We start from the raw sequence: 27,415 nt of genomic DNA on the forward strand, positions 1-27,415 counted from the left end.
TGGTTAAGTTCACATGTGAACCTTATACAATGTTCCTATGAAAACTGAGATACTAGCAGGAGGGAGAATCAGAGACACTGTGTAAAATTGGCGGTGTTGGGCAGGTGAGATGACTCTGCAGGTAAAGGCAGTTGCTGCCACACCTGACAACCCAAGTTTCATCCCTGGGACCTACATGGTACAAGGATGGAAAGAATGGACTCTGGAGTTGTTCTCTGACTTCCACATGTAAGCGTGGCATGTATGTATGAACACATGAACATGTATACACAAAGTTTTTTTTTTTTAAATGATGGAGCTGGAGACATAGATCCAGTAGTTAAGAGTACTGGTTGCTTTCAGGAGGATCTGATTCCAGGTGTCAGCACCCACATGGTGGCTCACAACTGTGTGTAACTCCAGTTCCAGGGGACCTGACACCCTCTTCTGGTCTCAGTGGGCACTAGGCACACAGGTAGTGCATAGACATACATTCATGCGAAATCCCATACACATAAATAAATTTCTAAAAAATTTAAATGGTAGGTTCTTGTATCTGGGAGGCAGCTCAGTAAAGAAAGTGTCAGTCATACAGGCACAAGAACCTAAATTTAGCTCTCCATCCCTACAAAAAGGCCAGGTGTGGCAGCAAGTTCCTGTAATCCTCAAGATGGAGAAGCAGAGATGGGTGGATCTTGGAGCTTGCTGGTCAGCCATTTTCGACGAATTGATGGTTTCCAGTCTCACCAGAGCTCCTGTCTCAGAAATTAAGTGTAGCACAATTAAAGAAGACACTCCACGTTGATCTCTAGCTTCCATGTGTACACACATGCACACCAACTTATTCACACTCATACAGTACGTTTGCACACTCACACACACACACAACGAAGTCCTTATGAACTAATCTTCTTTCATTTAAAATAAAGTAGAATGGAAATGCTCTTTTCTGGTGCTGAAACTGAACTGAGGGCATTGTGCTTGCTTTGTAAACACTCTGCCATGGAAGCTATGTTAGCCCCCTTCCCTTTTATTTAATTTGAAATAGGATCTCCCTAGGTTGTCCAGGCTGACTTTGAACTCTGGCCTTGATTAGTCTTCAGTTCTCCTGCTTCAGCTACCTAAGGAGCTGGGGTTGTAGGCCTAACCTAGCAGTCATTGCTGTTAGGATTAAAATTCTTAAGACACAAAAAATACTGAAAAAATCTTGAATTTAAAAAAACATCTTGTCTTAAGATACTCTTTCATGCCAGGTGTTGGTGGCACACACTCTTAATCCCAGCATTCTGGAGGCAAAGGCAGGTGGATCTCTGTGAGTTCAATGCCAGACTGGTCTACAGAGCAAGTTCCAGGACAGCCAAGGCTGTTACACAGTGAAATCCTGTCTTAAAAAAAAATTCTCTCATTTTGAAGACAAAAATTCCTTTATGAAAAACAAAGTGGCTAAGTGACATGGTCAGACGTTCTTGAATTCATCAAATGTTTTACCTGTGGTCTGCATGTAAAGCTCACCTACTACCTTGGTACCTGCCTCTTGTTGCTGTTAGCTAGAGGTGGCTTTTATAGTGCATGCCATGTAACTAAGCTGATGTTTTGAGCTTCGTTGACAGACATGGAATCAGTAGTTTCAAAGTGCTTCTGTGATTGTTCACCTAAGGCCAAAAGAGTCAGACAACTTCACTTTGATTGACGTATATTACTCCTGAACTTGTGTATGACAGTCCTTTGAAATTTATTGTGATTAAAGGTTGTAGATTAAATGACAGTTTAGAAGTTTTATATTATTAAATATTTGTGGTAAAGGGTCTGGAGAACATATCAGTAGAAACTGGTTTGTAAGCAGTCTTTGTTTACGGTGATTGTGTATAAATATTACATTTGTAATGAGTCTTTTCCTAATTCTCTTTTATTTTCTAAATTTTTAAAACAGTGTTTGCCAGCTCTGAGCCTGTGCCGGGATTTCAAGGGGACACCCTACAATTGGCATTTATTGACCTCAGACAAGTAAGATGTGATGATGCTCTCCACTTACTGTTCTGTCTGCCTTATTAGTTTATTCTTAATGGTACCAGAGTGTTTGTTTGCTCTGAAAAACCCATCTTTCTCTAAACTCATGTTCATTACAGTGTTTCAGCTTTATGGGCATTCTCATAACGCAAATTTGATTTATTCATTTCTTGCAAATATTTTTTATAATTTTGTGGTCATATTTTTTATTACTAGAAAGTCACCCCTTGTTTAGCATTTTATTAATGGTAATTTTTATAAATTTTTGTATGCCTCCAGAAAAAGGGATAAAATTAAGTTTTAAAAAAATAATTATTTCTCATATATTTTTTGGTAAGAATGTTCAAAGTTTAGTAGCAAATGTGAACTCTTTTTTCTGCTTTATATTTTTATTTTATTTTTATTCACTTTTAAATTTTGACATTTCTGCTCTGTTGTATTCTTTTTCTTTTTTCTATCTCCTATATTTTTTCTTCTTAGTCTTTTCCTCTTTTTTCTTCTTTTTCTTTTTCTTTCTTAATCCTAGGATTAAGGAGCTTAGTAAAGTGGGGAGTCAGAGTGTGTGGAGGTGGGGCGATCCCTTAGAGGGTTCAGGAGTGCTAGATTGACAGCAGGACTGACTGCTGTCCTTGGCAGGAAGCCTCATGGAGACTGATTAAAACAAAGGCACTGTGGTCAGTCTGCTAATGATGTTCATTCCCCTGAGGACGGAGGTGACCCATGGTGAAACTCCACCCTTGTTATGAGCAGAACCTCAGCACACTCATGTCTACAATAAGACTAATTTGAGCATTTAAGAAACTCCGATTTCAGTAAATGTTTGGGATTAGAGCTCTTTTTGCTATTCCTGTACAGCCAAAGTGGAGTAAGTACTTATTGGCACCTGTGTATTCATTATTTGGTGAGGAAGTGTGATTGAAGTAGATACAAAATAGTATAAGGTGATTTCATTCTGTGGTGTTTGAACACCCTTTAGAACAAACTGAAACCCGAGTAAAACCATGGAAATGAATGCTGTTCCAAGTCAGGTTTCCAAGGATGCTGAGAAAGCTGTTTCTGTAAGGCACTCACTTCTGCACACAGTCAATATTTAGAATACTAAATAACAACAAGAAGGGCCAACAAAGACCATCTTCTGGGTAATGTGGGTCCATAGTCAGCTAGCCATGCTAAGTTGGAAAGGGTAGCTGAGAAAGTCACTCAGCTTTGCTCCCATGTGCTGAGGAGATTATTGCAGTAGCTCCTTTCAGAGGACTTTGTTTGTTTTATTTGTTCTTGGAGGAAGATGATCTGATACAGAAAGCTGAATCTGTAGCAAGTTGGAAACAGGGTTAATTGAGTTTTCGTTTCTGAGGCAGTTTATGACCCTGTATTAATGTTCTCCAACTCAGAGGAAATGAATGAGGGTTCGTTCACTATTTGTGAGTAATCTATTCACAGAGATTTTCTGTTTTGTCTGAATTTAGGTGGTGGTAACTAGTTTGCAGTATGTAGGATTATGAATAATACCACATAGTTCATGGAACTGAAGATGTCCCTAGGGGGATGAGCATGTAGCTCAGCTCATAGAGCATGTCCTAGCACAGCTGAGGTCCTAAGTTTAAGAAACAAACAAAAAAAAAAACCAGGCAAGGAGGTGAGGTGACACACTCTGGTAATCATAGCTACAGCCTGGCCCAGCAACTCCTCTACAAACAAAAACCACCACCAACAAACACAGGCCTCTCTTATTACTGCCCAGTACGCTGCCCTTTGCAATGTAGTAAGCAAACCTTACTTTCTACTTTAAAAAAGAATCCTTTTTTTTTTTTTTTTGATAGATGTGTTTGACCCCAGTTGCCTTCCTTCACAGAGTCATTATAGACAGCAATAGATGGCCACTTTATAAACTGAGTGGTGGCGGTGCACACCTTTAATCCTAGCACTTGGGAGGCAGAGGCAGGTGGAGCTCTGTGAGTTTGAGGCCAGCCTGGTCTACAGAGCTAGTTCTAGGATAGAAAAGCCCTGTCTTGAGGAAAAGAAATAAAAAAGGAAAGAAAAATATAGCTGCTTTGTAAGGCATGTATCTCCTTAGGGGATTGTATTATTTATTAAAGTACACGTATAAATATTAACATCTTGAGTTGGTACTGAAAATATGTGCACTTAGAAGATGTTCAGTTCTGGTTGACTTCTCTTTTAAATGTAAGCTGTTTGAGAGACTTTCAAGTAGATTTTAGACACCACCTATGAATGTGCGTAATTATGAAACCTGTATGTGTAGGGAAAATGCCATTTAACAGGGATAGCTGCAAGCATTAACACCACTGTGCCATATGGTGGTCAGTAGAAGTGAAAGAGACTTCGTGAAAGAAAAACTCTGAGGAACTAGTTGATTATGTTAATTTTTTTCTAGTCTTAAAAGGAGCTTAAATTTTGTTTTTTATTAATGTTGAAATTTAGTGCTTCACTGTCCCTGGACTCTTATACTCTTGCTTTTGGCTTCTGTGTCACTTTGGCCATAAGCTAAGTTTTATGATTTTAATGGTATAGATTTAACCAATTCAAAAAGTATTTCACTGCATCTGCTTTTAAAATAATTTGCAATCACAGTATGGAATATACAGTATGAGAAGAGGCAAAAATCAAAATTGATCTTGAAAATGAAAGTCTTGCATGAGATCACCCAAGTTCATTCTATCCAGAGTTATTGATTATTTAAATACTGATGCTTTAAAGTTTTGGTAGTGCTTTTACGTCTGACTTCATAAATAGATATTATAGTGTCTTTACCTTTTTGTGAAGGAGTTTATTGTCAGACATAAAGGGTGCTTGCACCTTTATTTACATTTCAGTTGAGTTTCTGCACTTTTCCTTCTTTTTTTTTTCCCTCTGCTCTGTGATCCATTTCTGTCCTAATAGGGTGGCTGACAGTTCTTTTCAAGTGTACTTAGAAAGGCAGGCAGCTCTTTTCATAGTGTGTATAAGGGTCGCGCTTCTGGTTTTTAGTTTGAATTTGATACTGCTTCATGAATCGCTGGGTATGAAAGATTAGGAAGTAGGTCCAATGGTCAGATTTTACCTGCCCACCCGGACTTTGCCCTGAGGTCAAACTCCTGATATTTGCTGCACTGAATAGAGGAGCTGATGACAAGTGTGAGTTGGTACAAAAGGAAAGTTAGAACCATATCAAAGCTGAAGGCAGAGAACTGGGACTCAGTGAGAGACTGTAGTTAAAAGATAGAGCATCAGGAATGCCCTCCTCTAAAGAAAAGGAAATAGCTGACCTGGGAGTGAAAAGACTTTATCATCCTGCCAATCACAGACTTGCTAATGGAAGCCAGTTATCTCAACAACATCTTAAGACCTACTAGCCTAACAGACAGTGTGGAGGATTAGAGGTCCTGCTGCTGCTGCCTGGCCAATTTAAACAAGCCATTTAAACACAATTTGTACGTGTAAAATTTTCTTACAAATAAGAGTTGTCATCTTCCTGTATGAAATTAAGTCGCAAAATGATGGTATTTTATATACTTATTGGTCTTGCCTTTTTTTTTAATTCAAAGGCATTTAAAAAAATCAAGTGAACTTAAATATGTGACATACTTTTGATAATATACAAAAACCTTAAAGTTTGAAGACTATTTTACTGTAAGATTGTGTGTTTAATATATAGTGTTCAGAGGCAACCCATTTCTACTACAGTAGCAATATTTCACTAAATATCACTGGAAATGAAATATCACATACAAATACATTTTTCCGGTTAGCTAAGATTGTATTTTAACCACAGAAACTTTAACATTTTGCCATTTTGATGAAAAAGTTTATAACATGAAAAGTATAGCTTTTCAGCGTGGTTCCTTAGAGCTGAGCATCCCTGGCTTCCCTGATGCTGGCTTTAAATCTTACTTAGTGGGTGCTGTGTAACTTTGTGGTGAGTTTCTTCAGCTGACAAGATACTGCTTCATTTGAACCTTCTTTGGATAATATGTAGAGTTTTAAAATGACTGAGAGGTTGAGTAGTAAGGTGGAGTTATAGCTAACCAATCTCTTGCCTCAAAAAAAAATGTTGGCTGAAGTTTTCTTATCACCCTTGAACAGTATTTGCTGAAGTATCTTTCTGAGAACATTGATTTCTTATGATGAAAAACGTTTCTTCAAAAAAGGTTTCCAAACTGGGAGTATAACTCGGTTGTAGAACACCTGCCTAGGAATAGGTGAGGCCCTGGGCTGGGTACCAGCACTAGGAAACAAAGGTGTCCAATCCATATCAGCTTGAGAGATATAGGAAACACTTTATCTTTTATTTAATCTTTCAAAGACTAACTCGGTACGTTAGATATAAAAATCCTGCAGCAGCCTAACATTTTCTAAGCACCCCACAGAACTTTTGCCTTGCTTATTTTGGGATGCATTACGTAAAACATCTGTCTGAAATGCTGTCTTAGGGATGACTCTGTAGATGTTTATCTCTGATGGGGCCCAACATATTTTAAACTAATGACTGAATATGAATTAGATTTATTTTTGTATAAAGCTAGACAAGTTACTAATGACAGAGAAGACGGAATCAAAAGGCTCTGAGAACTTGAGTCTCCCCAAATGATACAGGCTATTGTCATTGTTTTGGGTTACCCACCAGAGCTAGATGGGAAGACCCTATTGCTGAATGTGTGACACCACGTGCTTTGGTTGCAGGACTGGAGAAATCCAGAAAGCTGGAACTGAGCCGGAAGCTTCCTCTCTGCAGGTATCTTCATAGTACCTGCAGGTGCTGTGCATGTGGGCTACTGGGAGAGAAAACTGCTCGGCTGTTTTCCCTATGGACCCTGTGAGCTACTAAACCAACCTTCCAGACAAGATGTGTCCACTAGCGCAATCAATAGTCTAGACCACTACGGGGTAGCTAACTACTTTCTTTCTTTAAAAAAAAAGGATTTATTTTTATTCTCTCTCTGTGTGTCTGTGTATCTGTGTTTGTGTAAGGGTGTCAGATCCCCTGGAACTGGAGTTACAGAGTTATGAGCTGTCATGTGGGTGCTGGGAATTGAACCTGGGTCCTCTGGAAAAGTATTCAGTGCTCTTAACTGCTAAGCTACCTCTCCAGCCCTCACTAACCACTTTCTGAAAGGAATTTTGGCTGCTCTTCTAGAGGATCTGGGTTTGGTTCCCAGCATCTACATGAAAGTTTACAGTCATCTGTAATTCCAGTTTCATGGGTCCAGTGCCCTCTTCTGACCTCGGTGGGTAGCTAAAGATTGTGTTTTAATCACAAAATCTTTAATAATTTTCCATTTTGTTGAAAATGTTAAAAATTTCCAGATTGTAGCTTCTGAGCATTTTTCTCACAGTAAATTGAACATCCCTGGCTTACCCCTGTGTGCCAGAAGAGGGCCTTGGACTCTTGAAGTTCTTTATTATTATTTTAAAGCATTTTATTAGCATCAAATGTGTGATTCTTTTTTCCTTTTTAAAATTTTTTATTGTTTTTATTGAGCTATATATTTTTCTCCACTCCCTCCCCTTCCTCTCCCCTCCCTTTCTACCCTCTCCCATGGTCCCAGGCTCCCAGTTTACTCAAGGGATCTTGTCTTTTTCTACTTCCTGTGTAGATTATATCCATGTATGTCTCTCTTTACTATTGGTCGAATATATATATGGCCTCAATTATTTTCTTTATCTCTTCTAGGATTAGGTCCTGTTTTTAAGTACTTGATTTGGGGCAACAAGAGAAAAGTATTGGCCATTTCTTTAAACTAGATATAGAGATTTCAGAGAGAATACAAATTGTATAAAATATATTTATATCTCTTAGATCTTTCTTTTTAATCATTGCTAGTATCAATATTGGTGTTTTGCCTTCATATATGTATGTGCACCACATGTGTGCTTGGTGCTCACAGAGGCCAGAAGGGATCAGTTTTTGACTCCTGAAAAACTGAACTTAAGGTGGTTGTGAGATGCCATGTTGGTGTTGAGAATGGAACACAGGTTTTCTGGAAGAGCAGCCAAAGTTTTTAACCTCTGAACCATCTCACCAGCCCTTAACACCATCTTTTCAAATGTCTACTGCTAAGTTGTCTTAGCTAAGGGTTCTATCACTATGATAAAGCACCATAACCAAGACAGCTTATGGAGGAAAAGGTTTATTTCACTTAGACCTCCATATCGCAGTTCATCGCTGAAGAAAGTCATGGCAAGAACTCAAAAGAGAGCAGAAACCTAGAGGCAGAAGCTGATGCAGAAGTGATGGAGAAGTGCTACATACTGGCTTGTTCTTCATGGTTTCTTCAGCCAGCTTTCTTCTAGCACCCAGGATCACCAGCCTAGGGTTGGCAGCACTCACAGTAAGCTGGGCCATCCAGTATCAATCATTGGTCAAGAAAATGCATCCAGGATTGCCTATCTGATGGGGGCATTTTCTCAGCTGAGGTTCCCACTTCTAGAATGACTCCAGCTTGACTCAAGTTTCATAAATCTAGGTAACACACAAGGATAGTATATCTTCAGGAAAATCATGGTTCTGCTGACTTTTCACAAAGTGACTTTTTCTGTAATGCTCAGGTCATGAATGAAGACTTGACCCCTAAGCCTCACTCACTGCCTCTTGCCAGTCACGACCCTTTCCTCTCAAGCCCCTGTTGTTTCTGTAGCTGTATAACTTGAGCCTGATTTTGAGGTTTGCATGCTTTAAAATGTACAATGTAACTTTATGATTTTGCCTTCTCCCCTTCAGTGTTGTGTTTGTGCAGTGTATGAATGTTGTTATGTGTAGCTGTGGCTCATTCATTCTCTTTGCTGTGTAGTTTACCATTGTACAAATATAGCTGCCAATTCATATATTCTACTATTGGCAGACATGTGAATTGATTCCATACTTGCTTTCATAAATAGTACAAACACATACATTTTTGTATGCCATGTAGTGAACATATACATACATTTCTGGGCAGGCATTTGTCTAGGAATTACTGAGCCGGGGAAAGTATATATGGAAACAGTTTTAGTAGAGACTGTAGAGCAGTTTTCCTAAGCAGTTGCACTAGTTTATGTTTTGTTCAAGAGCATAGAAAAGTTACTCACCTGTCATCACTTGGTATAGTCTGCTTCTTCCTTTTTTACCACTCCCTGGACTGGACAGTTTGACCACCAAATTCTTCTCAAATTATACCATAAAACAGAAAAAAGAATAGTACTAAACTCATTTTCTGAAGCCAGCATTGTTCTGATACTGTACTGGCTAGTTTTATGTCAGCTTGACACAAGCTGGAGTCCTCTGAGAGGAGGGAACCCCAAATGAGAAAATGCCTCCATAAGATTGGGCTGTAGGCAAGCCGGTAGGGCACTTTCTTAATTAGTGATGAATATGAGAGGACCCAGTGCAGTATAGGTGGTGCTACCCCTGGACCAGTCCTGGCTTCTGTAAGTCTGAGCAAGCCAGTAAGCAGCACCGCCCCCGTGGCCTCTGTATCAGCTCCTGCCTCCAGGTTCCTGCCTTATTTGAGTTCCTGCCTTGACTGCCTCAATGATGAACTGTGATGAACCATAATATAGAAATAGAAGCAAAATAAACTCTTTTCTCCCCAAGTTGCTTTTGGTTACAGTGTTTCATCATAATGATAGAAACCATAAGACAGTACCAAAATTAGATGAGGACATACCAAAAAAAAAAAAAAAAAGGAAACTGCAGACCAATTTCCCTGATAAGCATAGATGTAAAACTTCCCAGTAAAATGTTTGAAAATTGAATTTGAAAACATACTAAGATGATCATACCTATGACAAGATATTTTCCTTTTGGTGATGCAAGATTATTCCACCATCTACAAATATGTAATTTAGCACATAAATAGACTTAAGGACAGAAAGCACTTGGGCATCTCAGTCATTAAAGAAAAAGCCATCAACAGAGTTCAACATCCTTTCATGATAAAAATCCTGAATAAACTAGGAATAAAAGGACCATACCTCAACATAATAAAGGCTGTATATGACAATCTGCAGCCAACCTTACACTAATTGGGGGAGCTGGGTGTTGTATTTCCCCTAAAATCTGCAAGGAAACAGGATGCCCACTCTTTTTACTCCTTCAATCTAGTTCTTAAAGTTTTAGCCAGAGTGATAAGACAAGAGGAAGAAATAAAGAGAACTCAAATGACCTTGTTTGTAGATGACATTATCCTTTATTTAAAAGACACTAAAAGCGCCATCAGAAAAATACTTTCAGCTAAGTAGCAGATTATACAATCAACATACAGAAATTAGCAACATTTTAGTAGCTTTTCTATATTCCAATAATGAGCTTACCAGACAATAAATTAGAAGAAAGAAAGAAGGAGTGGGTAGGGAAAGGCAAACTCACACACCTAAGGAATAAGCTTAATTAAAGAGGTAACACTCCTGCAGTGAGAATGTCAAGATACTGAAGAAAGAAATTGAAGAAGGCATAGAAAGACCTTGAGTACTCATGGATAGGCAAAATTAATTTTGTGATAATATTACCAAAAAATGATCTATAGATTCAGTGCAATCCCCACCAGAATTCTAGTGGTATTCTTTACAGAGGTAGAGAACAATCCTAAAATCATATGGAAGCACCAAAAAATCCCAGAATAGCCAAGATAATCTTTAGCAAACAGAGTAGTGCCAGAGATATGCCAATAACCAATCCTGAATTATATCACAGAGGTACAGTAACAAAACAGCATCGCACTGGCATAAAAGACATGTAGACCAATGGGATAGGAAAGAGGATCCAGCACGCTGAAGGCTTGGGAAACCTTACTGAGCTCTCTCGCTCGCTCTCTCTCTCTCTCTCTCTCTCTCTCTCTCTCTCTCTCTCTGCCAAACTAATTTGGATGCAAATTTATTAATATGCTGCAAAGCAGTGTTTTGTGTGGCACAGCTTGGAAACAGACTTACCAAAGCCACTGTCACATTACATATAGGACCTTAGAATTGTCTCTTACAACTGAGGGCTGTGGTGGCGCACGCCTTTAATCCAACACTCAGGCAGAGGCAGGCGGATCTCTCTTAGTTCGAGGCTAGCATGGTACATAGTGAGTTCCAGGACAACAAGGGTTATGTTTTAAAAGAAAACAACAATAACAAAAAAATCCACACAGTTATAATTGTAAGTAGATATATTTTAAGATTGATATGAACTCTTTAAGTATTAAAATGCAAATAACACCAATGGTTTTCAAAAACAATTTGTTGAACTTCCTTTTTCTAAGCATCCAGACGACTTTATGAAAGATGATAATTGCTAGAGGATTAATGCTGCTTAGAAGCAGCAAACCAGGCAGGCAGTTACACAGGATTGTAACAGGATTGAAATGGCAACACAGGATTGCTTGTGAAGAATGAAGGGATTTAAGCGGGAAATTAAAATCCTAGTTCATGTACCCTTCAAATCCCAGAAGATATCATTTTTCTCACTGAATTATCAGCCTGTGGTTATTAAACTACATTATGCATGCTTGGAGAGAAATAATGAATATGTTCAGAAGTATATGTCTTTCCTTACTAATATTCCTCTTATAAATGAAATGGGAAAAATGGGAGGGATAGATATTTTTTATAAAATGATCAAAGTGATTTTTATATTTTTCTCATTGTTAAAATGTCTTACACTGTTAAAAAGGAAATAGAGTTTGAAGTGATTTTTTTTGCATGTAATGACATATTTCCTTAAGACAAACCACCTAGTAATTGCCAAATTTAAATCCTTAAAACAAAACCAGAACTTCCAGAAATAAATAGTATTGCTGTTTAAGGGTATTATAAATATGATGAAAAAGCAGTTAAACTTTTTTAGTGCTTACAGAATTTCTTTGCCCAGGTGGCTTATTTTGCACGTTAATTTAGTCACAGACACCTATGTATGGAGAAAGAAGAAAAATAGAGCTTTATTTGGTGGATCTCTTTACCTGATCCCAGCTCCTCCTGCTATGTCAGCAAGCAACCCTCTCAAAACCCACCAAAACTCAAAATAATTGTTGTATGATATAGTTCATGCCAGTCTTCACAGAGGAAAAATAAGGCTTTTCCTCACTTCACACCTCATCAGTGATGTACATACAGTTTTGTTTTTTGTTTGGGTTATTTATTTATTTATTTTTGAGATAGGGTTTCTCTGTATAGTCCTGGCTATCCTAGAACTTGTTCTGTATACTAGTCTGTCCTCGAACTCACAGAGATCCACCTGCCTCTGCTTCCCGAGTGCTGGGATTAAAGGCATGTGCCGCGACACCTGGCAAGTTTATTTATATATTCATTTATCTACTTAAATTTCTGTTGTTTTGAGAGTATCTGGTATGTAGTGCAGGCTGCCCTGGAACTTGCTATGTAGCCTGTGCTGGCCTCAGCCTTCAACGTGCTGACATTACAGTCGTGCACCACCATGCCAGAGGCTTCTCTCATCTGACCACCTTGTCTTAACTACTTTACAAAACTCCATTGGGGTGATCTGTGGATTTTTATCGCTTTACTTTCTTTAGATTTTAGCTCACGGAGAGATCAGTTACAGATCGATCCCGTTGCAGAGTACTTTAGTCGTAGATTCTAACCTGGAATGATGAGCTGTTCTCAGTAGGTTCATGCAGAGTTTTGTGTGGCTCTTTCTGAGAAGAAAGCCTAGTGTTTCCATTTCAGAGGAAACATGTCCCACCTAAAAATGGTAACTAACCACTACTACTGTAGAGGAACTAAACGCTGGTCAGATTGATCCAGCTCACAAAGAGCTGCTTGAGCGTCAGATGTTTCTTTGTGTGTTTACAGATGTTTGAGCACATGCTCTGCCTGCTGTTGTAGTGCTGGGAAACCACGGTGCCTGAGACAGGCAGAAATGCTGTTCCTACAGTTTCATTTCTGTTTTCAGAATCCCATGTTAGAAGGCGATCCACAACAGGCAGTTATGATTTCAAATCGCTTTAGATGGAACTTCAGAGGTGCCAGATGGTATGAGAAAAGTAAAACACATCCATGCCATTGTGGCTGGGAGTGTTTGGGCAGTTCAAACCATTGATCAGGAACTCCTCTTTAAGGAAATGACCTTTGAGGAGATCCCTGAATGAACTGGGAAGACGTGAGGGTATAGAAAGTGCAGTTTTAAGGTGTGCCAAAGGACAGGAAATTGATAATGTTTGTGGCTGTTATGTAGTGAGCCAGGGGAAGAGGTACAGATGGCACTGGAAGATTATCACACAGAATATCCACGTAGGACTTTGGAAAGGAGCTTGGGTAAGTGTGATGGAAATTAGGCAAGGTGCTTGAATGAGTATCTTTCTTTTCTTTGTTATTTTTTGGGGGTTATTTGTTTGTTTTCTTGAGACAGGGTTTCTCTGTGTAGCCCTTGCTGTCCTGGAACTCACTCTGTAGACCAGGCTGACCTTGAACTCAGAGACCCACCTGCCTCCCAAGTGCTGGGATTAAAGGCGTGTGCCACCATTGCTGGCTTGAATAGTTATTGTTCTAACTTACATTTTGAAATATTATTCTGATTGCTTTAAGGAGAATAGATGTTTTAAAAGACAAAATTAGAATCAGAAGTAACAATACAGTTACTTTGATATTCTCAGATAAAGATGATTGAGTCAGTGTTGCATATCGATAATGTGATCGACTATTTCACAGTGATGTCATCATATAAACTCACAATTTCTATTTTAAGTATTGCATATAGTTTAGTTTGTCCTGAACAACTTGTTTGTTTTTATCTCAGGAATAGTATATTTTCTAATTAACTATTTTTTGAGCATTTCTCCTCACCAGTGCTGCTTGAGAGAGGAAATACCGTGGACATCCACCTCCTTCTTCTCTTTATCCCTTCACCTCTTCTCTTCTACCTTCCTATGCACAGACCATACCCCCAAATAATCACAGGCTGCTAATTTTAGGAAAGAGGTTCTGTCCATCACCAAGGAAATATAGGAGACTCTTGTAAGTTTACAGGACTCAAATTGCATTTGACGTGAATAACCTTGGATTCTTTGTCTGGGGACATGAACAAGTGTTGGAGGTTATGAAGGACGTGTTTGGCCAGAACTCTTGCCATGGAGACTGGGTGTCTGCCAAGACTTCACTTTGAAATCTCTGTCTTCTGTTTCTAGTCTTAAGGCATCATAACATACCATTCTTTTGCCGCTAGTCTATTTTATTCTCTTATGAAGAAGTTACTTTTAAATAACAATTATTTCCACTATAATTAAATAAATCTTCCTTTGTTTGCATTGTATTTGTTACTATATTGTATATACACCCTGCTTGCTTAAACTTGCCCACATAGCTCCTTCACAGGAACTCGCTTTAGAAGTTTGAAGTCTTTGACTTCTAATGAGATTTGCCCAAGTTGTAGTATCTAAATGCTTGACTAGCTACAGCAGCGGGACCATAAGCTGTATACACAGCTCCTCCAGCAAGCTTTTTATTCTTAGGCAATTCTAAAGTCATCTGAAGTGCCAGAGAATTAAAGGTAGAGGCATTGGAGTTTACTCCTGAATATAACAAGACCAGACACCTCACAGAGTTTACCTTAAGGTCCAGATATTAGAAAAGTATGCTGCCCTTGGGAAAGCTTAGATGATGAAGGATTAGTTTGAACCTAAATGGCTTTTGCCCTTTTTCTTCTTTGTGTTCCAGTGTCATTACTGTAGAAGATCGTGGTTTATGTTTAAATATATAGATGACTTATACTCATACCTTCAGCTATTAATATGCATTTTGAACTCAGGTTTGTAACTATTATTTTAAGAACTAAGTTCAAGCAGCTGTATTGTGTGGACAATTATTTTTTGAGGTAAAACATTTTCTCTCTCTGCTGAGAACTGAACCAAGGACTTTATCATACTAGGTGTATGCTTTACCACTGAACTATGTCTCTAACCTAGTTTCTCATTTTAAAACAATTACATACCCATAAGAAGTTACAGGCAGTTCCCTGCACACTTCCTTTGTCTTTCTCCAGTGATCGCTACAGTGTGATTATCAAGACCAGGGAACTGTTCAAAAGCTCTTGTTTCTCCCCTTCTCTTTAGTCTCTTAGAGTAATTGGTTTGTTTTCTTCCTCACCCTTTATAATTCACACATACTTGTGAACACACTTAAGCGCATGCTCATAGTTAAACTTTGTTTTGAGATAGGCTGTCATTGTATGTAGCCCAAGCTGGCCTCAGATATGACTTTCCTACCCATGGCTCCTGAGTGTTGGGATCACAGCTGTGTGCCGTCACACCTGTCTTAGTCATTTTCTATGCTTGCAGAATGACTGGGGTCATTTATGTTCTATAATTAACATTTTAAATGCAGTGTTCTGTTATTTTATGTTGATAAATATAAATCGATTTCATTCTCTTTGATCTATTCTTGCTGTCCTGTAGTATGAACACAACATAATTTATTGAAGTATGTGTCCTTGCTTTTAGGTATCATAGGGTTGATGGAGGAGTGTAAAGCTAGCCATGCGGGAGCTGGGTGGTGGGACGCAGCCCGCAGCTCCTTCTACAATAAGGTCTCAAGATTTTCACTATCAGTAATGTTGTAGATAATATCCTTATATAGTGGGCAATTGTGACTATTTCAGTAAGCCTTCAGATGTAATATTTCTATATACTGTCAAAAGTGCACCAATCATTTCAAAAAGTTACTAAGCAGTATGACAATAAAATTAATAGATATGTGGAAAAATATACACTGTGTAAGTATACAGTTTGGCAGTCATAGACTGTTCCTTATTTATGATGTAAACATTATCATTCTGCATGTTTGCAGGAGTTTGGGGGGAAAACAGTGCTGGGGATTCAATACAGGCAAGCACTCTACTACTGAACCACATTCCCTGATAAGTTAGATTAATTTTTAGATAAATTTTCAGCATGCCCCTATAGACCAAAAATTATAAGCCAGTACTCCCATAAGCCACATTTTGGGCTAGCATTTGTCTCAGTCCAGCCATGACGGGTTCATACATTCCAGGGTAGGAGCGTGTGGATTAGAAACGTTAGGAAGGAGGAACAGAGATATGAAAGAAATGCAGAGACACAGGATAGCACCAGAAGGGCTATGCAGTGAATACTGACTCCACCCACGTTTCTTTTTCATATGCTTTTATACCCCAGTACAAAGGGAGGGGGGAAATAAAAGACTGCTTTAACATGATACAAAGGACAACAAGAACAATTATGTGCTTCAAAACTTGAGACATCAGCCATTATTTCCTGAGTAAAGCATTTTATGTTTTTTGCAGGATATGCAGCAAACACACCCTAGACCGAGTATCCTGTAGGCAGCCACTCTTATGTCAGACCTCCTATCTTTAAAAAAGGAGCAGAAATAGGCTTGAGTTCTCTGACCTTTGGTCAGGGTAGAGCAGATCCACCTCTCTGGGCCGTCTTAACGTCCAAAACACCAAGTAACCACACTCTAGGTCAGGGTTTCTTGTTTATAGCCACACCTGTTGTCAACAACTTTGAAAGAGTAAAAAATAAACTCTCTGACCTGTAGTCAAGGTGAACAGGCTCACATCTGTGTTCCTCCACACAGTACATAAAATACAGTCCCATATGTAAGTGTTCTTAAGATTATGAATGTCTTGTTAGTTCGTTTTCATTAGTTAGGGCTGGGGAGATGGCTCAGAGGTTAAGAGCACTAACTGCTCTTCCAGCGGTCCTGAGTTCAATTCCCAACAACCACATGGTGGCTGACAACCATTTATAATGAGGTTCTGGTGCCATCTTCTGGCATGTAGGCATATATGCAGGCAGAACACTGTATATATAATAAACAAATCTTTAAAAAAGAAAGGACGAGCCAGCACTTGGTAAGCAGAGGCAGGGTGGATCGTGTATTGCTGTGAGTTCAAGGCCAGCCTGGTCTACAAGAGCTAGTTCCAGGACAGGGCTCCAAAGCTACAGAGAAACCCTGTCTTGAAAAACCCAAAAATAAACAAACAAACAAACAAATAAATAAAGAAGAAGGAAAGAAAGAAATAGGCTAAAGTTCCTAGAACAGCCTGTCACAGTAGGGGTAAAGGTATTCTGGACTTCAATGAATATTATACATGCTATCATAATTATTAAATATTAATTAACCCAAAGTGACAGTATTTAACAAGAAATTCTTTTAGAAATCAGTTCACTTTGGGACCAAAATTCCTAGTATTCATCTATAAGTTTTTTCTCAGATCAGTAAGATGATCATTGTCTTCACATTTGGGTGACCCAGAGAACTGCTCATAGCTAGTGTTTTGTTTTGTTTGAGCCAGGATCCCACTGTGGAGCCCTGGCTGGTCTGGAACTTGATTTGTAGATCACACTGGTCTCCCACTCCCAGAGATCTGCCTGCCTCTCCTTCTCAAGTTGTGCTGGGATTAAAGGTGTGCGCCTCTATGACTGGCCCACTGCTAGCACTTGGAAGGGATATATTCCTCCGCATCTGTGCTGGTGTGTGCTGTGTGGGGGAGGCACATTGTAAAAGAGCTTTTAATTAATGATTTAGGGGCCGTGGGGGGGGGGGGGAGTAAGATGAAGGCCAGGTTAACCACAAACTCGGCAATCCTCCTGCCTCAGTGCATTCAGACACACACAGTTTAGAAAATCTCATGGCAGCCTTTGCCGTTTCTCTGTGGGATGTGGTTAGACACTGCCTTTGCAGACACCCACTGTCCGCTCACCCTCCCTGATTGAGATTCCTGATCACTCAGGAGCGTCTCTTCTCACTCTGGTGTCCTCTCCTTTTCACCTCCTGGTCTTTTTCTTTCTTTCTTTTTTTCTTTCTTGTTTCATTTTCATTGTGTGTAGTAGGTATTATTTCCTTTGATTTCTCCTGTCCTTGCCATCTGAACCCGCTCCCTCCATTCTGATGTAAAATGACCCTAGCCTTCCACAATTTGGCAGAAAGATTTCTTTTCCCCCTCTTCCTGTTGTTCTGGGGGTAACCTTTCCTGCAGCTCTCTCTAGCAGAGTGCATTCTTTCATGGGCCGCATAGAGGGAAGGATGAGCTGTGTGGCTCCCCTAGCTCTTCCGACCCATTCACCTCTGCCTCTAGCAGTCTCTCACTGCTAACTAACGCAGTGCCTCTCCCTGTTCACACACGTGCCCTTCTTTTCTTCATTTTCAGCTGATAGCCATTTTTAATGAGTGCATGGCACTCTCGGGAGTGCAACTGGGCACCTCCCTTGTGTGGTTCCAATCTGCTTAAATTCCTCCACCCTTCCTTGATCGACTCCTGACACTACACACTCAGTTTGGATACTGTTAAGAGTGTACAACGCTAGAAACACAGATGGACTTGTCTGTGTCTTTCCATGATGTCACAATTCATTGAATAAGTTCAAAAACTATGTCAGTTTGTTGGTTGCAATTTTCCAGATCTTCTCAATTTCCATGGATAGTAGCTATTGGCAAGCACAGATTCTTTGATTCCATTCCTAATTACTAACATGAATGCAGGTGACACATATTACACAGTAGTGTGTGTGTGTGCGCGCGCGTGCATGGTGGAGTTCAAAGAGCCCTTCCTGGAAGTAGGCAGAGGCAGAGCACTATATGGACGCAAAGAGAATGTGTGCAAGGGTTAGCTAAGGTAGTACCAAACCTGGGTGGGAGCTGCTGGAGGCCCACAGAGCCAGGGATTAGGGTTCAGTTGAGCTACAGAGTTGAAGTACAATACATGAAGGACACAGAAGTGAGGACGGGGTCTGAATGGATGGATAGACAGAGTAGCCTGTGTTAGCAAGCTGTGAAGTCACCCCGCCCCCCACACTAGTTCCCTACCTGTCGGTCATATGGGTGGTCAGATGACAGTCAGAGGGTCTTTCCTTCACAGCGTTAGCTGCTCTCCTCTCCATATATGGGGCTCCAGGTAAGGGTGTTGTACCATTCTTAGTCTAGTGTGTTCTACAAGTTTTCAGCTTGCTTTTTCTGCTATTAAATATGCCCTTATGTTCTTGTATTTCTTATAAATTATCAAAGTAGGCAGGAAGTACATGATTCCTTTATTACAGAAGAGGAAGTTGAGACCTGTCTTAGTTAGGGTTCTTATTGCTGTGAAGAGACAGCAGGGTAACTCTTGTAAAGGAAGGCATTTGAATGGGGTGGCTTGCTTATAGTTTCAGAGGTTTAGTCCATTATTGTTGTGGTGAGGAGCATGGCAGGATACAGATGCTGGAGGAATGGCTGAGAGTCCTACAACTGCAGGCAACATGAACTCAGCTGACTGTACACAGGGAAGCTTGTGCAAAGAGACTTCAGAGCCTCCGTACAGTGACACACTTGCGACACAAGGCTACACCGTCTAATAGTACCACTCCCTTTGGGGGCCATTTTCTTTCACAGCACCGCAAGACCCAGGTTATAATGCCTTTAAATGATTAATTCAAGATGCAGGTAGCTTTAGTTTTTGCAACTTGGTTGGATAGGAATTTAATAAGGCGTAAACAATTGGTAAACAATATTGATGCTTATTACTAAATGTTTCCAGAACTATGAGCAGTAAATGTCTGTTGTTGTTTGTTTGTTGAGAGAGTTTATATGTGTAGCCCTAGCTGTCCTGAAATTCATTCTGTAGACCAGTCTGGCCTGGAACTCAGAGATCCACCTGCCTGTCTCACAGTGCTGGGATTAAAGGCATGTGCCACTATGTCTGGCAAAGCCTTAATTCTTAAGCATTATCTTATTCAAGTGAAGTAATCAAATTGTTACTGGTAAGCGGGGAGACACAATCACATGTTGTCCCCTTCAGCAGCCTGAGGAGTTCCTTAGACAAACTGGGATTCCATTGCTTTGATGGAGAGAAGAATTTTAGGACTATCCAGTATGGTGAAGCAGAGTTAGAGAATATATCAAAGGCATTTTATATTTGATATAGACATGAGCATGAGGGTTAGAGAAAGAGAGGCATCCAGAAAGAAAGACATATCCAAGGATAGGCTTCCCGGAGGAGAATAGGGGAAAGTAAGATGCTCTCAGCTGTGGGTGTGGTGCCTCAAGAATAGTAATCAACTGACTTAATATTACCCAGATGTGCCATTTCTGTGGTTCAAGTTACATCTCAAAAAGTTGCTATGAACCTGCGTGGGACTGACTTAGGTCCTCTGCTTATATCTTACAGTCGTGTAGCTTGGTCCTGTGTGACTCGTAAGAGTGGGAGCAGGGACTCTCCCTGACTCTGTTGCCTGCTTTTGGCACCCTTTCCTCCTACCAGATTGACTTGTCCAGCCTTAATAGGAGAGGAGGTGCCTGGTCTCACTGCAGTTTGATATACCATGACTGGTTGACATCCATGGGAAGTTCTATTCTGAAAAGAAATGGAGGAGGAGTAGGTAGGTAAGGGGAGAGGAGAGAGAAGGGACTAGGAGGAAAGGAGGGAGGGGAACTGTGGTCAGGATATAAAAACAAACAAGCAAATGAATAAATAAATAAATAAATACAAAAAAGTTGTTTAAAAAAATCTTCCTCATCCTTCTGTCACTTTCAGTGAGATCCTAAGGTGGCCTTGGATGTCATTGGACAGAATAATAATCTGATAGAGTGATACCAAGAAGCCACTGGGCTTGCACAAGGGCCTCCCAAATTGCACATCTTTCCTGGACTGGGGTTTGTGGTGGGAGTCCTAGAAAATTGTAAATTTGTAAATGGGGAGAAAGAAAGACCTTGTTGTGTTGTGATTCTTGCTTCTCTGCTGGCTGAGGAGCTCTTTTCTGCTTCTCATGTCTCCTAGTTTCCCTCTTTCTGTCCTGCCTTAAAATAAGTACAAAGAGTTTTATTAGGTAAGAAAATGGAGGGCTTGAGATTCTAAAAACTTTTCTAACTTCTACCATTCTGGTACACCATAACTAAATATGAGATACTTAAAAATTATTCCTTAAAAAATGCTGCCTTGTTTTAAGTTGTAATGTTCATCAAGTTTTTTCTTAAATCATAGTCTCTTAATTACCCCAGACTCTTGCCAGGAAGTTTTACTTTTAATATTTTATGATTTTTTTTCAGATAATCTGTAAAATACTTAGAAGATAACTTCCAACTTCTTTCATGTCTCTCTCTTCTGTTCTTTGTTCTCTTCTTAATTATCAAGAACCAGGCCTTAGCTCCTCACCTGTGTTGAGGGCACTGAGCCAAGCATTGTTTCTGTTCTTACAAAGAAGAGACTGGGGCTTGAGTATTTTCTGATGGCCTAGTGTGAGCTGTTTATGCAAGGTAGCAATGGAAACAATTACCCTAACAGGATGACACAGCCCATTAGGCTTAGGATGTCCTGATTTCCTGTTTAGGTTATCCAGAGGTCAGGTGCAGGCTTATCTTCCCACTCTGTAGTCCACTTGGTAGAGTGTGATAGAACTTGGATCACAATCCATTGATCTGCATTTATGTTCCCAAGAAAGTAAGTCCTTCCCTTTCTGTTGTTGGTATCTTTAAGCTACAGCCCTTAGTGAGGGTGTGGTGCCCGTAGCTGCATGCCAATAGCTGCTTCCTAGCTCAGCTGCGTCTTCAAGTACCTTTGTCACAGTGTTGCAGAGTTGTTGCTTACCTCTCTGGAATCTGTTACTAAGGACTGAGCCTAACATAAGCCTTGTCTCCATGCTGTGAACACTGCCTTAGTGAATCAGACTTAGTAATTTGCCATCTGCCTTTTTACCCTTTGTATTTCATTATGCTCGAGAGTATGGAAAGACATTTCTCTTTAAAACAGATCAAGCAGCAAGTGTTCTGACATGTTTTTCAAGCAAATCATTATACCTGACAAAAGATAGTTACATATACAATCAGATCTGGAAGTAAACGGTTAATTTGGGTTTATAAATAAGTGTCTTTTAGATTCAAGAAAAGTAAATACATATTTTAAATTGCTTGAGTAAAGATAATAAAATCTATTACATTAAAGAAGAAATGGCTGAGGATTCAGGTCCCTTAAGTATAAAATAGTGGACTATTCACTGTGTGTGTGCAAGTGGCCTACTGTTGTGCTTTAGCGCCAGCCATAATACTCTTTCTGTTACACAGGGGCCGTGAAAGGCCTGTTTTGCTAATGTCCATTACCCTGTCTTTGGTGGTCAGCTCACTCTGCATTCGTTCTGGACTCCAGCACAAATGGTAAAGTCTGGCCGCAGCTGAGACCTTCTCTCTAAAGCATAGCATGGAGAGTCTGAGCTTTGCCTTTCTCTGAGGAGCTCTCCCAAGGGTTAGTTAGAACTGAGTCTCCCACTGCAGGTGTGCACCCTCTTCTTCCTACGGCAGTGGGGATGGCTTTACTTAGTTTCATCTGTAAACGCCTTCAGTTCCATTTTTTGTTTTGTTTTTTTAAGACAGGGCCTCATATAGCCCAGGCTTGTCTCAAAGTTGCTATGTAGCTGAGGGTGGCCTTGGCCTCCTCATCCTTCATCCACCTCCCCTGTGCTGGGATTATAGGCATGTGCTACCATGCCTTGACTCTGAGTTCCATTTTAAACAAGGAAATGACAAGATGCCATTCAGACTTTTTGGTGTCTAAAGTATTTAGTTTTAATTTCAGTTTAGTTTATTCCCTTAAGCCAGAACCAGCACTCATATGACAAATTATAAATTTTATTAGACTTACTAAAATTTTAGAGTAAAACATATGTGACTCATTTTATTGGAGATTAAATTTACCCAGGTATTAGATTCTCCACATTTTCTTGTACTTTTTTGTAAATCACAGCCATTATCTCACATGGAGAGTGGGGATTAATGGAACACCCACTTAGATTCTTTAAGATGTGAAAAAACAGTTGTTCCCGTTAGCCCTTGTTTCTTAGCACTCACCCGTGAAGAAGCACACAGAGAAGCTTCCAGCCTGGCTCATCCTGAGCACAGGAACACCAGCTGTCTCCCTCCTCAGCTGGTCTAGAGGGTCTTCTTCCACTGCTCGAGTTCTCCAGGTTCAGTTCACACCGTTTATCGGAGTTCTTTAGTGCTGCAGTGAATCAAAATGATTCATCAGAAAGAATCACAAGTCTAGCAAGCACCTCTTGCAGTTCGAGGTTTGATCCTTTAGAACCAGACTCTTTGAGCTTCGTGTAACTGCCTTACTGCAGCAGATGATGTAATGAACCTGAACAGAAAATTAAATGTATGACCAGCAGTGCTTATTTGGCATGTGAGGTGGTGCCATCATGGGTTTACAGAGGGGAATCTCAGAAGCAGAGCTTTGGTTTCGAAATGCTCTTCACATCTATAGCACGTGTTAAGCCATTACTTATGCAATCTAACTTTCAGAATGAAAATATATTATTAAAATTTCAGAGTTAAGTGACTGTTTTGGTAGTTTTTACTTTGTATGTAGAGGTTCATATTTAAAAGAAAATTTTAATCTTCAGAAAATTGTACATAAATGGTTATTGATGATAGCTAAACTGTGAAAAGAGCCGAATGCTCTTCAGCTGATTATTAGAGAAAGTGTGATACATGGAATAGAATTCATCAACAACAGACAGGAAGTGCTAATCATTGCTACCATATGAGAATATACTAAGTAAAAAGCCAGTTAAGAGAGACCGCATCGCAGGATTGCCATTTACTGCAGTGACTGCTGATAGCTACGGGGCAAGGCAGCAGACTCTAAGATGGATTGAGATGGTATCAAACACTGTGGATATACTGAAAACCACTGATTTTAAGTGGATACTTTTTTAATTTTTTAAATGATGTATTTTTAAATATATTAAAGTTATAAAAGTTAAAAGAGGAAATTTTTGAAATAGGTGTTATAAATAGAAAGGTTGCCCAAGTAAGGTAAGCTCTTCATGTGATAGCAGTATATGTCCGAAGTTAGCAAAGGCAAATCTGAGTTAGTTCTTCTGAGAATAGGCGCAGGGGCAGTGAACTCTTAGTACTATGATATGCTCCGTATCCAATCTATGATACAATTATCTGCTGGTATTATTTTGAAAAAAAATTTAATACATCAACATATAAGCTTATACATGTTTCTGATGTCATTATTTTTTTCTGCTGTGTAGTACTCCACTGTTTAAATGTACCACATTTTCCTTATCCATTCTTCGGTCGAGGGGCATTTAGGTTGTTTCCAGGTTCTGGAAACAATGCTGCTGTGAACATAGTTGAGCACATGTCCTTGTGGCACGATTGAGTATACATGTTTCTGTATGTTACTTTAGCTATGACAGCCACAGGAATTTGGGCAAGTGTAAGAGTTTATAAATCTGATTGCGTTCACTTCCATTATTCACCTCTTTCTTTGAAATTCTAAACTCACCTGATGGCTGCCTAGCAATATTATACAGCATAGCTTAGCATTGAAAATACTCTAAAGAAGGCTTGGGGTGGGAGTATACACTACCAGCACTTGGGAGGCAGGGGCAGGTGGATAGCTTTGAGTTTGAGACTAACCTGTCTTAACATAGAGTTCCAGGCCAGCCAGGGCTACATAGTGAGACCCTGTCTCAAAAGAAAGAGGGGATGGGGAGGAAGAAAGGAAGGTGGTTGAAATAATAAAAGAAGAAGAAAAAAATTAAAAATTCATTTCAAGAACACTTTACTTCTGTAGTGAAGTGAGTTAAAGGGAACTGCAGTCCATGGCATCCTGAGCCCATCCTGAGCTTACCCTGATCTCACCCTGAGCCCATCCTGATCTCACCCTGAGCCCACCCTGAGCCCACCCTGAGCCCACCCTGAGCTCACCCATACTCCTCATGGAGGGAACCCAGAAGACACTGGCTGAAAGCAGGCTTGAAAAATGGATGTTTAGCTGGGCGGTGGTGGTACACTCCTTTAATCCCAGCACACGGGAGGCAGAGGTAGGAGGATCTCTGTGAGTTCGAGGCCAGCCTGGTATACAAGAGCTAGTTCTGGGACAGGTTCCAAAGCTACACAGAGCACAGAGAAACCCTGTCTTGAAAAACAAAACAAAATAAAAAACAAAACAAACAAAAAAAGAAAGAAAAAAAAAGAAAAATGGATTTTTTTTTGTTTGTTTTTCGAGACAGGGTTTCCCTGTAGTTTCTAGAGCCTGTCCTGGAACTAGCTCTTGTAGACCAGGCTGGCCTCGAACTCAGAGATCCGCCTGCCTCTGCCTCCCGAGTGCTGGGATTAAAGGCGTGCGCCACCACCACCCGGCTAAGAAAAATGGATGTTTGAAGAGAAAAGGCTTGGGTGAAGACAGCTTGAAGGCATTTAACACCAGTAGGAAAGAAAAAGAGACTGGATTTCATGTTTTTAAACGAGGTCTGTAAAGGCTAATGCTAACCTATAAGCCCCACTTACCTAAGGACAGATAACTTCCTGGAATGCTGGGAGCTGGTGTTCTTGTAAGTTAACAAGTCACATGATTTTGCTTCAATAAGCAAGGTTGGTTGCCCCAACTGTGCAGGATGTACTTAATCACTTGTAGATAGGAAGTACATCAGGATGTATGCTTGCCCCGGATTGGACGAAGATGGGAAGTACCATAGCCTTGTGGATTTGGTCTTTACAGATAGGCACCTGGTCAACATAGCTTGTGGCTATTCTCTGGGAGTCCCCAGTATGGAGCTGGCAGTGTCCCATTGTCCTGGCCAGTATTAAATAAAGCTTGCTTCAATTTGACAGCTATAGATTTGGTCTTTGTTCTCAAAGTTTTCAGGTTTAATGGTTTTGTGGTCTAGGCTGACCTTGAATTCATTCCTCTACTTGAGATTACAGATTGCACCACCATGCCAGGTTTTCTGAAGTACTAGAGATTGAATCCAAGACCTCAAGCATGCTAGGCAAGCCTCTACCGATTGAACTACACCCATTGCCCCTTGTATGGAGTTTGACTAAATTCATATTGGCTTATCTAAAATTCTCCCCTCAGCTTCCTCTAGAGCTTTCTGAATGTGGTATTTCCACAGAAAGGGGAAAGTCTATGCTTGAAAAAGCAGATGGTGCTCATTTGATGCCATTGTCTGGAAAAGACAAGTATTCTCTAGGAAAAGGCAATAAAATCTCTCTTCTTCAGTTCCCAGTAGCCAATTATGGAGGATTTGTTTGAAGGGCAAGTGTTTCGGCCTCAGCGTTGTACTGGGCTTAGGAGTTTTGTTGTCCTTAAGTCTCTGAAGCGCACTAGGAACCTTGTGTCAGCTTTGTTTCTTGAAGGCTAAGGAAAAATGATCTTCTGGTTTACTTTTGGAATTTGCAAAGCGACCCTGAAGTCCCAGGTGGATTTAGTGTTTGGAAAAAGGAATTTGGGGGACTAAGGCTGCCCCTGAGCCCCCAGGTCAGCATTCACAAAAGCAAACCTGGTGTCCCCAGTTGCTTCTCTCTTGAGGTTGGCTTGGCTTTTTCTTCTGTCTTGGGTCACTGCCCCTGAGGTGCTTCAAAAGCAAAATCCGAAAGACACAAAACAAAACTAAACCAGATTCAAGGGAAAATGAACCGACACTGTGGGTTCGGTTTTACAAAGGCAAAAGGCGCTCTTCAGAGCTCCACAGGATGGTGTAAGTCTGCCCACGTTCACCGTGTCATTTGCATAAATAATCTCAACAGATTTGAGACCCCAAAAATCTGCAGATTCAGAACCAGTCTACAGGGTGGGAAACTGCCAGCCAGCTAAATGGACCAGCGTGAAGGATTCCTCAGGGATTCTGAAGTGACTCAGCTTTTGAGCATACGAGTGGGGCCACCCATGCTACCATTTCATTCCTTAAGCTGATCTTCTTGTTCACTGAACACACAGGAAGCGCTAAGGAAGTAAACCTTAGAACTTACAGATATTGCTATAAATCCCCTTGATGTGTTAACAGTTGTTCTGGAGGGGAACTGGGTCCTTACTAAGAGAGGGTACTAATTTCAAATGATCTTCTAGGCCGTGATGAGATGGAACGGAAGCACCACTGTTTTGCGGCTTGCTTTTGTGTGATCCATACTTCCCAAAAAAACTTGAAGATTCATTTTACTTGGCTATTGGGACAAACCCACTTACAGAACTTAATACCGAGTCTCATTATCATGTGCCCTACTTTATCCTTTAATAAGCGTTTGTGAAGTTGCTTTTGGATAATGTGGTGGTGTTTTGTTTTTGTTCATGTTCCATCTATCTTTGAACTCTGTGTATCTGTGTTAACTAATAAATTCACCTGTTGAGACCATGCCTTACTGTTTTGTTTTTACCAGACTAAAGCATTTTTTACATTTAAACTTTTTAATTTTATTTGGTTTTTCGAGACAGGACTTTGCTGTAGCTTTGGAGCTTGTCCTAGCTCTTATAGACCAGGCTGGCCTCGAACTCACAGAGATCCACCTGCCTCTGCCTCCCGAGTGCTGGGATTAAAGGTGTGCGCCACCACTGCCTGGCTGAGGCTAAAGCATTTTATGTGATTACTACAAACTTATTGTTTGTTCACTGCCTTCTGAAGGGATCAAAACTTGAAACAGACTGATGTTGTCTGTAATGGGGGCTTGAATATTAACAGTGCAGCATCCTGGGAATCTTGGACAGCTCTAAGGGGCAGTC

General features: G+C 40.2%; 1 protein-coding gene across 1 annotated transcript in view; it reads left to right on the forward strand.

The window, feature by feature from the left end:
- Exoc6 (exocyst complex component 6) overlaps positions 1-27,415 on the forward strand; it is a 131,942-nt gene that overhangs the window by 98,552 nt on the left and 5,975 nt on the right. The window contains exon 20 of the mRNA XM_038346922.2: positions 1,910-1,983. Within this exon, the coding sequence (XP_038202850.1) occupies positions 1,910-1,983 (74 nt within the window). The remainder of the gene's footprint in view (positions 1-1,909; positions 1,984-27,415) is intronic.

The sequence above is a fragment of the Arvicola amphibius genome, chromosome 1 (assembly GCF_903992535.2).
Source record: "Arvicola amphibius chromosome 1, mArvAmp1.2, whole genome shotgun sequence".
Taxonomy (NCBI): Eukaryota; Metazoa; Chordata; class Mammalia; order Rodentia; family Cricetidae; genus Arvicola; species Arvicola amphibius.